Consider the following 13,009-nt stretch of genomic DNA (forward strand, 5'->3'; position numbering starts at 1 on the left):
GGAGACACAGCAGGACATACCGGAAGGAGTCACCGCGGGACACACTCGCTAGAAGGAGTTGCACCCCGGGACACACTGGAAGGAGACACACTATAAGGAGGTCGGGACCCAGGAGCGAGGTCGAGGCCCAGGAGCAAGGTCGAGGCCCAGGGGCGAGGGCAGGACCCAGGAGGGAGGACGGGCCATAAAATATGAGCTAGTTGAACATCTCAGAGACTCCCCTTGTGGAATAAACGAATGCCTCATGACTCTACGGCTTACCCTAGCCCGGAACCAGTGCGCTACGGTCATCAGTGCGTAAGCCCCAACACTGGAAGCCACAGACAAGACCAAGGAGGAATTCTACTCCAGCCTTGAACAATTCCTGTCCCGAGTCCCAACGGGCGACAAGCTGATCCTCCTTGGCAACTTCAATGCCACAGTTGGAAAGGACACAGACCTCTGGGGAGGTGTGATCAACAAAGAGGGGTTAGGGAAAGCCAACTCCAACGGTACCCTTCCTCTGATGAAATGCTTAGAACATGGCCTTGTCATAGCCAACTCCTTGTGGATGGTTTTGTGCTGGTGTCTGAGCTGAGTTGTGCTTGATAGGTGCTCATATGATGGGCCTGCTTGTGCCATGGTGCCAACTACATATCATGGAAGCCCCTACAAAAAGAGAAAAAGAACATAAAGGGCAAAGAAGATGTCTGGAGCAACTGGCAGAGCTGTCCCCTCAGTGCCAAAAGTGTCCACATTCCCCTGCTGACACGACCTCCACGTTTTATTCAGTGATGGGGGCATTCTACTAGTTGCTCCTGACAGCTTCACCACAACATTCAGATTCCATTCAAAAGTAGACTGCACCTCTTTAAATGCATCAGCCCCATGAAGAGATGCTGCACTTAATTTTCAGCTCTCCTATTGCCATTGTGCATAGAGAAATAATTTAAATCCAGTGACTCCACTAAATCCAGCAGGGTCAGGAAGCTACGTGCAATCCTCACTGCATTCTGATGAAGAGGGTGCCCCTAATATCCAAAGCTGGCACACCTCCATTCATGAACCTCTTTCAACATGACTCCCAAGCATCTAACAACAAAGGCAACATGGTTGTCAGACTTAGTACCTATTTTCAAACACTTTCACCAATGCTGTTCTCCAAACCACCTTTTTTTTGCCCTGCAAGAAGTGCAAGGGCAGGTCCACTGCCCCCCCACCCCCAACCTGTGCTGCACTGTTGGAGGTGCCGTCTTTTGGATGAGAGATTAAATCGAGGCCCCGTCTGCTCTCTCAGGCGGAAGTAAAAGATCCTATGGCACAATTCGAAGAAGAGCTGGGAGTTCTCCCGGTGTCCTGGCCAATATTTATCCCTCGACCAACAGCTAAAATGGATTATCTGGTCATTATCTCATTGCTGTTTGTGGGATCTTGCTGTGCGCAAATTGGCTGCCGCGTTTCCTACATTACAACAGTGACTGCACTTCAAAAGCGCTTCATTGGCTGTAAAGCGCTTTAGGACTGCGCTATATAGATGCAAGCCTTTCTTTTCACTATTTTCTATGCTAAGCCCCACAATTGCTGTGGGTTGAACCAACACCTGAGTCGGGCCCCCAGCTCCGAGCCAATCAGCAGATCATGATAATGACCATGTTATCGGCTCTTCAGCTTGGGGGTGTAGCCTAACTTTTCAAGGAGCTGATTGGAGCATCGGCAGTAACGAACAAAAGGAATGTCATTCCATTAGTCACGCACAGCACATTTTGGATCAGAAAACAACACACACAGTTGCATCAGAGCTGGGCCAAAGTCTGACACTAGAATATTCGGCAACCACTGCAACTTGCACACCTCAGCTGAAATGAAAAAAGCACATTTTAACAGCTATTGATCACTGATTGTTCAAACAGATTTTTGGCTGGATTATATATTAACTGCATTCTTGAAGAGGTGTGGCTCTTCAAAGCTATTGATCGCTGATTGTTGGAATAGATATTAAAAGTACAGATTGCTGTCACTGGATTACGTATTAACTATGTTCTCAATGAGGTGTGTTCTCTATCAATGACGAGCATGACTAGCCCCCGAATTCCTGAGTGATGGGTGGTCCTCTCATTCTGTACTTAAAGACACAGGCGGCATAGAGAAAGCTCATCAGACACCTGAAGAACTTCAGAATTCAGGCTACTCGAAAGAAGAAAAAGAAGCTCGAAATCAGACCGGCCGACTGAAACTGCTCTGAGACAGACCTAGCAAGCAGAGTAAGTGAACTTAAGCACAGATTAATGTTCAGTATTTGTGCGAATAGATGGTATTGAGGAATAAAATGTGCATTTTACTGTTTTGACCCAAAAGTGTATTTTTATTGCAGCTTTTTCATATTACTGGGAATTGTTCATTATTTCCATTTTCATTCTGCCTCTTCCTCACACTCTTTCTCTCGCGCTGTCTCTAGATTTATTCTGCTGAAAATGATCTGCAGCTTCAAGACAAACTCAGGGATCAAGGGGTATGGGGAGAAGGCAGGGACAGGGTACTGAATTTGGATGATCAGCCATGATCTCATTGAATGGCAGAGCAGGCTCGAGGGGCCGAATGGCCTACTCCTGCTCCTATCTTCTATGTTTCTATGAATCATCTGGCTTTAAATACAGATTTCAACAGATTATTGTTCTTTATTATTGTCTGGTTTTTATTCTGAAAAATGGTTCAACAATCCATGCATTCAGCAAATGGAAATTTAAAACACCACCAACATGCATGAGAACACAGTGTATAATAATTAGTGTATAACACTTTCATTTTCATCAATTCTGTTCATATGAACAGTCTGCCATAATCAGGACACAAGCTCATTCCGACCGATCTCAGCAGTGATGTAATTGTTCTTTTGCAGGTTCTTGCTGATCCATTTCTCGGAGAAGACATGGCCCCCCAGCTGCAGTCTCAGACTCGGCTCCTTCTGAATGTGGTTCGAGGGGATCTGAACACCTTGAGCTCTCCAGTGAGAGACTTTGTTGAACAAAGTGCGAAGCTGTGTCAGCCGGACAGCATCCACATCTGTGATGGGAGTGAAGAAGAGAACAGACAGATTCTGTCCCTGATGGAGGAGCAGGGGATGATCAAACGCTTACGCAAGTATCAGAATTGGTGAGCAGCTTTCTCCTTTACAGATACAGTATATATTTTTTGATGAGGTTTTATTGTGTGTGTCAATTTTAGGTACATAATTTTTCACTTTTGCCATCCAGCATCAGCCACAAGCACTCCCAGGTAGGGTATACCAGGGTTACATGCAGAGCAAAACTCCGACTACACTGTCCCACCAACGTGCCTCAGCCCCAGCCTCAGAAGACTTGCTGCTGTACCAGTGTGAGATTTCCATTCGCCACACCAGCTGTTTATAACTCCTGGGTGAAGTTGCCAGTTTAGTGCCAATGTGCGGCTGATTTGCTGCCCACATGTTCAGATTTTTGCACCCTTCATGCCCCAGAGGTGAATGGGCAGAGATCCAGTCCCCTGCAATACTTGATAAAGGGAGAGATTTTCTGTGTCTGTGAAATGACATGTAGGACAACACATTAATTATTTGTATGACAGCAGTTACAATCATGAAAAGTGCTGAACAAAGCGAATTAAGTAAAAGGATGAGGGTTCAATGCTTGATTTAGAGTTGTAATTAATGAACACTCATTGATACCAAGCAAAAAACAAGCTTCACTGTAGCTGGTCCATACAGGGACAATCAGAACATGAGTCCAGTAAATCTTCAGCTTGCCACATTCAGCAACATATGCAACAGGAGAAGACAGAACACGCACAGCATAAGTCCATTCCCACCACCTCCCACGGTGCATCACCTCACACACACGCATTTCATTCAATCTAAAAACAGGGGTCTTACAGAAATATCACTGTCCTGTACAGGGCTTTCAGACCATGGACAGATCAGACAAATGTAATAGCTGGGCTCAGTCCCAGGGCTGTGCTGTCAATCCTGATTCACCACACATTGCAGTGATGTGTTATTGAGGTTCTAATTGTGATGAGGATTGACTCGCCTTAATGTGGGATTCACCGTGACTGAATTGATCAACTTTTGCCATTTCCAGCTGGTTGGCTCGCACGGACCCCAAGGATGTTGCTCGTGTGGAGAGTAAAACCGTGATTGTGACCCCTGAGCAGAGGGATACCATTCCCATACCAAAGAACGGAGTCAGCCAGCTCGGTCGCTGGCTGTCCGAGAAGGAGTTTGAAAAGGCATTCAAAGCACGTTTCCCAGAGTGTATGAAAGGTACAGACACTAATTCAATCTGCGGTATTTCTTAGCTATTCTTTCTGCAAATCGACTTGTGAGTTATTGCTCAATGAAGGTGGCAGGACAAGTGGAGATGTCTGTTAAAAAAGCTGATGGGATCCTTTATAAATAGAAGTACAAAATACAAAAGCAAAGAAGTTATGTTGAACCTTTGTGAGTTATTGCTCAATGAAGGTGCAGTGATTAAGTCGCAGTCAATGGCCCAGAAATTCGGGTCTCCACGGGTGAGTACGCATGGGTTACTCACCGGTAGGCCCAATGGAAGTGCCAGTTTCCTGCATGCATTGCGCATGCGCGGGAAACCGGCACTTCCGTTCCCCTGAAAGAAGGGGTTCAGAGGTCGAAAGCGTGCGCAGGAGGGCAACGCGTGTGCATCGAACTTACGTTTTTTCCCAGATTTTCCCGGGAGGGAAAGTCTCCAGAATTTACACATTTAAAAAGCAGTCGTAAGGCCTGCTTTTTACAAGGTAAGTGGTGACTTAACTAAAATTAAAACATTTTTTCCACAGGTTTATTATTTTTAAATACTTTAAAGAAAGGTAAGTTTATTTTTAGCCCCGTTAGAAAATAAAATTATTTTTTCAAAAATTTAAATTATTGTTTAAAATAGTTATTTCATGTAATTTACAGTTTATTTAAAAAATGTGATATTTTTAAAAAATGTATTTGAAGATTTAGTGATGTGACAGTGACAGCTTCTGACTACCAGTGTTGCAGACAAGCTTGCCGGCTGCACCTTTCTGCTGCCCTAATTACAGCCCTGCAGTTGAGAGGTTTGCCTGTTCCGGGGAGAGTCAGAAGCTAGTACGAATGATGCAGGACGCAGATGGTGGCAAATGCCAGCCAAAAGTGCAAGAACAATCGAAGGCGCCACGTCCCCCCACCCCCCAACCCGTGTTTCATAGAAACATAGAAACATAGAAGATAGGAGCAGGATTGGCCATTCGGTGCTTCTAACCTGCTCCGCCATTTAATGAGATCATGGCTGATCATCCAAATTCAGTACCCTGTCCCTGCTTTCTCCCCATATCCCTTGACCCCTTTAGCCTTAAGAAATATATCTAACTCCTTCTTGAATATATTTAATGAATTGACCTCAACTGCATTCTGTGGTAGAGAATTCCACAGGTTCACCACTCTCTGGGTGAAGAAATTCCTCCTCATCTCAGTCCTAAATGGCTTACCCCTTATCCTTAGACTGTGACCCCTGGTTCTGGACTCCCCCGCCATCGGGAACGTCCTTCCTGCATCTTGACTGTCTAGTCCTGTTAGAATTTTATCAGTTTCAATGTGATCCCCTCTCATTCTTCTAAACTCTAGTGAATATTAAGCCTAATCGACCCAATCTCTCGTCATACGTCATTCCTGCCATCCCAGGTATCAGTCTGGTGAATCTTTGCTGCACTCCCTCCATGGCAAGAACATGGTTCAGACTACAGGTTGTACAAATAATAGATACAGGGAGTTTGGGGTTTGGATACCAGATCGAAACTCTGAGCTCCACTCTTGTGGTTTATGAACTCGTCCGAACCAATTGATGGGATCACGGGCTTGTTGTTTGTTATTCGTCTGTAATTCTGTAAATGCCGTAGCAGACAGCAGTAATTGTAGCTAAACCTGAGCTTAACCTTGGGTTCATAAGGATTTAAACATCAGTCAAATTCTATCCCAGAATAGTCTCAGGATTGATTTTCTTCCTTTAAATCTCTAGGCCGTACAATGTACCTGATTCCATTCAGCATGGGACCTGTGGGGTCACCTCTGTCCAAGATTGGGATCCAGCTCACGGATTCACCTTATGTCGTGGCTAGTATGAGGATCATGACTCGCATGGGATCAGCTGTCCTGGAGACCCTGGGCAATGGCCAGTTTGTGAAATGCCTTCATTCCGTCGGATGCCCTTTACCGCTAAAGAGTGAGTTTGGATCCTGCCATTTTTGATCAATTATTGCTCTCTGGGTGCGGGGGAAGGAAGGGGAGAGGGATCCTACACTTTGATCCAACAGCTTTGTATTGAACCTTTGGGTGATAATCCATTTGTTGTATTTAGGACCACTGGTCAATAACTGGGCCTGTAACCCCGAGCTGACACTAGTCGCCCACATACCTCAGCGCAGGGAGATTATGTCATTCGGGAGCGGTTACGGAGGAAACTCACTGCTGGGGAAGAAGTGCTTCGCTCTGCGCATCGCCTCCAGGATTGCTAAGGAAGAGGGCTGGCTGGCCGAGCACATGCTGGTAAGGATACTGGAGTTACTGTTTGCTGGAGCAGTGATTGAAGAGTTTATTCAGTAGCTGTAATTTATCAGTAATATGCCTCTGCCCTGTGAAAGAAGCAAACTTTAGAAATATGTGAATAACATTTTTAAACCCTGTGTTAAGGTGTTAGCCTTGGCTCAGTTGATAGCATTCTCGCCTCTGAGTCTTGAGTTCAAGTCCCACTCCAGAGACTTGAGCACATAATCCAGGCTAAAACTCCAGTGCAGTACTGAGGGAGTGCTGCACTGTCGGAGGTGCCGTCTTTCAGATGAGACACTAAACCGAGGCCTCACCTGGTCTCTCATGTGGACGTAAAAGATCCATGGCATTATTTCGAAGAAGGTCAGGGGAATTCTCCCCGGTGTCCTGGCCAATATTTATCCCTTAACCAACATCATTAAAACAGGTTACCCGATCATTATCTCGCTGTTGTTTGTGGGAGCTTGCTGTGCACAAATTGGCTTCCTACATTACAACAGTGATTACATTCAAAAGTATTTAATTGGCTGTAAAGCACTTTGGGATGTTCCGAGGTCATGAAAGGCGCTATATAAATACAAATCTTTCTTTTCACACTGAGACTCGAGGCAATGAGTGATGTTTTTCAGTCTCCCACTGTATGATAATGAGCTCAATAATGTCTGAAGTTTAGGTTAAATGAAGCTTAATGTGTGTATTTTACTGGAATAATTTAAAAACATTGAATCATTTGGGATCGAGTGTGCAGCATGGGAGATATGACGGAGTGGAAATATTTACTGGTGATACGTTGCTCAGCCTGTGTCAGTATGGACACGTGCACTGACTGTCCCAGGCTGTATTTCTTTTGTCAAGCTGCAGCTATACCGGGTGCACAGTAAACTGTAGCCCAGTGTCAGTTTACAGGAATCAGCTTCTCATCAGCCTCTCCTCTCCCTCCACAGATCCTAGGAGTAACCAATCCCAAAGGCCAGAAGAAGTACATTGCTGCTGCCTTCCCCAGTGCTTGTGGGAAAACAAACATGGCTATGATGAATCCAACATTACCCGGCTGGAAAATCGAGTGCGTGGGAGATGACATCGCCTGGATGAAATTCGATGAGCAAGGTGTGTTGGTCTCGACATCGCTCTATAGTTTAAGGCAGATGTGAAATAATTCTTTGGGAAAGTATCCGCTTTGTGTTGCCTGGTGTGAAAGTCCAATGAGTTTATTAATATGTACCTTACTGGACCTTCCCACAGGTAACCTGAGAGCAATCAACCCAGAAAATGGCTTCTTCGGCGTAGCTCCCGGCACGTCCGTGAAAACAAACCCAAACGCAATGAAAACCATCAGAAGCAACACCATTTTCACGAATGTGGCAGAGACCAGCGATGGGGGTGTTTACTGGGAAGGAATCGATGAAACCCTGCCTCCCGATGTCACAGTGACTTCATGGAAAAACAAAGAATGGATGCCAGAGGATGGAGAACCATGTTCACACCCCAACTCCAGGTTCTGTGCTCCCGCCAGACAGTGTCCGATCATTGACCCGGACTGGGAGTCTCCTGAAGGGGTTCCCATTGAAGGAATTGTCTTTGGAGGAAGGAGGCCAAAAGGTACAATAATCTAACATATAGAGCAACACAATAAACATTAGCCACAGTGTGAGGCAGAGCCTGGGAGCAGTAGGATTGTACTGGATTGCTGCTCAGAGAGCCCAGGAACTCTTGCAGTCGACATTTGGTAAAAGGTTGAAAGTAGGAGTGTTTTGCGCAACAGTATTAAAACATACAGCGGTTCAAGAAAGCGGCTCACCACCATCTTCTCAAGGGCAATTAGGAATGGGCACAAAATGCAGGCCTAGCAAGCGACGCCCACATCCCATCAATGAATAAAAAATTTTTTTTTTTAAACTGTGCAGTTGATAGCCGACCATTAGATAGTAGTTACATAATAGATACAGCACAGAAACAGGCCATTCAGCCCATCAGGTTTATGCCAGTGTTTATGCTCCATATGAGCTTCCTCTCACCCCTCTTCATTTCACCCTATCAGCATATCTTCTGTTCCTTTCTCCCTCGTGTGTTTATCTAGCTTCCCCTTAAATGCATCTGTGCTATTTTGTCTCAACTATTCCATGTGGTAGTGAGTTCCACAATCTAACCACTCTGGGTAAAGAACTCTGGGTAAAGAATTCCCAATTGCATTTATTAGTGACTATCTTATATTTATGGCCCCTAGTTCTGGACTCCCCTGCAAATGGAAACATCTTCTCTACATCTACCCTATCAAACCCGTTCAGAATCTTAAAAATGTCTATCAGGTCCCTACTCAGTCTTCTCTTTTCTAGAGAAAAGAACCCCAGCCTGTTCAATCTTTCCTGACAGGTATAACTTCTCAGTTCTGGTATCATTCTCATCAATCTTTTTTGCACCTTCTCCAATGCCTCTATACCCTTGTTATGATATGGAGACCAGGACTGTGCACAATACTCCAAATGCGGTCTAACGAAGGTTCTATACAAGTTTAAGATAACTTATCTGTTTTTCAATTCTATCCCTCTAGAAATGAACCCCAGTGCTCTGTTGCTTTTTTATGGCCTTATTAACCTGCGTTGCTACTTTTAATCATTTGTGTATCTGTACCCCCTGATCCCTCTGCTCCTCTACCCTGTTTAGAAACTTATTTTCCAAAGTTATTCAACCTACTTTATTCTTCCTACCAAAATGTACCACCTCACACTTACCTGTACTGAAGTTCATTGTTTCAAAGACTTTCCGTTCCATTCCAGGTGTCCCTCTGGTGTATGAAGCATTCAACTGGCAACACGGAGTTTTCATCGGAGCAGCCATGAGATCAGAGGCTACAGCTGCAGCAGAACACAAAGGTATGAGTGTAACACTGGGACACAGATTACAACAGTAACACTGGACACAGAGTACAGTAACACTGGGACACAGAGTACAGTAACACTGGACACAGAGAACAGTAACACCGGACAGAGTACAGCAATACTGGGACACAGAGTACAGTAACACTGGGCACAGAGTACAGTAACACTGGGACACAGAGTACAGTAACACTGGACACAGTACAGTAACACTGGAGCACAGAGTACAGTAACACTGGATACAGAGTACGACTGTAACACTGGGACACAGAGTACAGCAGTAACAGTGTCCACCAATTCCTACTAGAAAGTGCATGTATGTGGATGTGGAGTGAGGAGCCTGCCAACATTCACTATTCACATTCTGTGTCACACATGAAGGAGAAAAGCTGTCACTTTATATTTTGAGTCTAGTGTGAAGGTTGTGCTGTTGTGCTATTTGTCTCCATACTAATGTACTGTTAACTCAGATAATTTCCATGTCACCCTCGGTACCAGTTCTTCACTGTTTGTCACTGTTCCTCAGGTAAGGTCATTATGCACGACCCGTTCGCCATGAGGCCTTTCTTCGGGTACAACTTTGGCAAGTACCTATCGCACTGGCTCAGCATGGAACACAGGGCCAGCGCAAGACTTCCCAAGATCTTCCACGTCAACTGGTTCCGCAAAGACAAGCAGAACAACTACCTGTGGCCGGGCTTCGGGGAGAACTCCCGGGTCCTGGAGTGGATGTTCCGGAGAATCGAGGGAGAGGACTGCGCCAAGCTGTCTCCTTTGGGCTTCATTCCCGCAGATGGTGCCCTGAACCTCAAAGGCCTCGGCAATCTGAACATGGACGAGCTCTTCAGTGTTGAGAAAGAATTCTGGGAAGAGGAGATAGAAGAGATCAGAAAATATTTTGAAGAACAAGTCAACAATGACCTTCCCAGTGACGTGGCGAACCAGCTGCTGCAGTTAGAACAAAGAATAAGTCGGTTGTAACGAGGGACACATGATAGGAAGTAAGGAATGAGCCATGATTATTTCAAATAAAATGGCCTCCGATTGGCATTCGGGTGTTTAGCACTGTTTATTGATACTGTGAGTTAGACTGAACACTTAGGAATGCTAAAGATCCTGTACATTTACTGTAACATTTTTTACTTGATAACAATGGACTCAGGTGGAAAAGAAAATGGCCCCTTTAAACAGGGGGTTTACAGTCATATTTAGGAGCATGGAGTTCTGTAGGATGTCTGTGTGCATTTTGTGTCACAATACTGCAGCCAACATTTATTAACAAGGTCTTTGAATGCACGGTCTAGCTATGGAAATCCATTGTTAGGGGTATATCACAATGCTACCTGTGGCCTGAGGGTGTGTGAAGGAAACGTGGCTTTAACCCACTCTTAGTTTGTGAGAATTCAGTCCGATGGAAAATTTCAGAGGTCTGAAGGGATGAGGGGGTTTAGATTTAGATCCAGCCCCACTAGTTGTGCAGCTTTTTCTGCAAAAACAGGTTGACAGGCACAGCACCTCTTGTAACCTATCAGCAACAACTGAGAAGTTGTACTTTGATTTTTGGTGTATTATGATTTTGATAGCTTTGTAATCCACAATTGTTTGATTACCTGCAAACATTATCACACAATGTACATTTCTATTCATATTTTGAGATTCAGCAGGGCTGCACTGGAGAGTCTTTCAGATCCCAGGAACAGCCTGTCCTGAACATGTACTAGTGCCACTACTGCAGCTTCCAGGAAAGGTGCGCAGTGCAGTGTACACCATGCAGCAACGTAGTTTTAAGTAGAGAACTGTTAGCTTTAGTTTTTTATATTAGATCTGATAAAGTTACTAATTTTTAGAAGAGATGCAGTCAGCACCGCAGTGATGTCACTGCGCCACCAATCAATCACCTGTGCTTTCCCCGGGTATACAAACACGGCCCAGCATCAGGGTTGACAATGAAGAAAAAAAAGTCAAATCACTTAACTAAAGCAAAGTAGTATTAATCTTTTCAAATTGTAACTTATTTTTCTACAACAAACTTCGAGAATATGTATTTTATACTGTAATTCAATATGTTTCAACTGTAAAAGTTATTGTTTATAGTGTTTTTTTATAATAAATTGTTATTCTGTGCTCAACATTTTGAATTTTATTTAACTGCATCACCCTGTGGGACTTTTTTGTCCAATCCTTTTCAAGCTTCCCACATCAGCCTGAAAGTTGGCCCCTGGGGTTTCTATCGTAAAGGTTTTTGAATATCTGTCCCTGTCTTTTTTGTTTAAGTGGAGGCTGGTGGCAAAACTCATAAGTAAAGGTATTGTAATGTGATTTCCTTAACCACTTCAGTTTGGAGTTTAGCTCAGACAGTTTCCTTTCACCTGAGTTCCAAACCATTCCTACACAGAGTGATGGAATGAAAGGCCGGAATTTTAATCGGGAGGTGGGTTGGGAACAGGGGTGGCTAGGAAAGGGTCGGGAAACCCGGGAGAACGGGTTTCCCGCAGCCCCTGTCGAATTTAACGGCAGGGTCTGATTAGCATTTCAAAGGTTTGTTTCCCACCCGCAGCCAGCCAGATTGAGAAGCTGGCTGGCTCCGGGGCGGGTAGGCCTGCGGCACTAGGCCCCAGAGGAGGGAGGGAGAGATCGGGGGGTGGTCGGGGGCCAGAGGAGGATTGGGGGTGGAGGGGAGAGGATCGGGGCCGGAGCATCGGCGGGGGGAGCGTGAGGGGGATGTGGAGGGATCGGGGCTGAAAGTTGAATCAAAACAGAACCATTTGTGCTGAAGATCTCGGTCTATGAACTGAATTGCACCAAGATTTGGGACCATGCAACAGTTAACCCCTTTCTCATCCATAGCTGCAAAGTTGCCAGATGCCACGGGGCAGGGGCTTCAGCAGAAGAAGGGAGAAAAGGTGGAGAACTGTGGAAAACTAGAGAGAATATGAGATGACATGAGGTTACCCAAAAAATGTTTTGGGAGGGGAGGGCTCTCTGGTCTGAATTCAGCACCAATTGGTACTAAGAGGGAGCTTTTCTGTTTTGGGAAATTTCACATCCCTCGCCTGTAATTTTCTATCCATTAAATTAAGCAGAAATCTCCCCTTCAATTCAGAGAGAAGAGAAAAATAGAAGGTGTAGTAAGGAGAATCTTCCAAGCTTCGGGGTTAATGTAAACCTGTGTTTGGGAGCAAGATGAAGATTCAAAAAAGGCAACCAAAGATTTCAAAGGCACTCTTTGAGGTGAAGTTTATTGATGCGGTTCTAGCCAATCACAGCTTTGAGTTTAATCTCCCTCTGACCTGCTGTACCACTATACACTTGTCGTGTAAGGGGAATTATAGACTGGTAAGCCTGACATCGGTAATGGGGAAAATGCTAGAGTCCATTATAAAAGATGTAATAGCAGAGCACTTGGAAAACAGTGACTGGATCGGACAAAGTCAACATGGATTTACAAAAGGTAAATCATGCTTGACTACTGGAATATTTTGAGGATATAACTGGTAGAATAGATAAGGGAGAACCAGTGGGTGTGGTGTATTGGGACTTTCAGAAGGCTTTCGCTAAGATCCCGCATAAGAGGTTAGCATGCAAAGTTAAAGCACATGGG

The 13,009-nt window shown here is 44.9% G+C and overlaps 1 protein-coding gene across 1 annotated transcript; it reads left to right on the plus strand.

The window, feature by feature from the left end:
- Positions 1–2,131: 2,131 nt before the first annotated feature.
- On the plus strand, positions 2,132–11,537 carry LOC147108510 (phosphoenolpyruvate carboxykinase, cytosolic [GTP]-like). Its single transcript, XM_086005161.1, has 9 exons — positions 2,132–2,240; positions 2,876–3,129; positions 4,092–4,273; positions 6,009–6,212; positions 6,348–6,535; positions 7,480–7,642; positions 7,778–8,134; positions 9,310–9,405; positions 9,935–11,537. The coding sequence occupies exons 2-9, from the start codon at positions 2,906–2,908 to the stop codon at positions 10,387–10,389; spliced, it is 1,869 nt and encodes a 622-aa protein (XP_085861287.1). The 5' UTR covers positions 2,132–2,240; positions 2,876–2,905; the 3' UTR covers positions 10,390–11,537.
- Positions 11,538–13,009: the final 1,472 nt, after the last annotated feature.

Source organism: Somniosus microcephalus, chromosome 13 (genome assembly GCF_052327205.1).
Source record: "Somniosus microcephalus isolate GS21.2 chromosome 13, FLI_Smic_1.0, whole genome shotgun sequence".
Lineage (NCBI taxonomy): Eukaryota > Metazoa > Chordata > Chondrichthyes > Squaliformes > Somniosidae > Somniosus > Somniosus microcephalus.

What these genes read in the sequence shown, in the direction of transcription:
- LOC147108510 (XM_086005161.1), top strand. Translation starts at nt 2,906, where the DNA reads ATGGCCCCCCAGCTGCAGTCTCAGACTCGGCTCCTTCTGAATGTGGTT. An exon ending in GATGAAATTCGATGAGCAAG is followed by an intron (nt 7,643 to 7,777) that starts GTGTGTTGGTCT and finishes ACCTTCCCACAG; the next exon opens with GTAACCTGAGAGCAATCAAC. An exon ending in AGCTGCAGCAGAACACAAAG is followed by an intron (nt 9,406 to 9,934) that starts GTATGAGTGTAA and finishes ACTGTTCCTCAG; the next exon opens with GTAAGGTCATTATGCACGAC.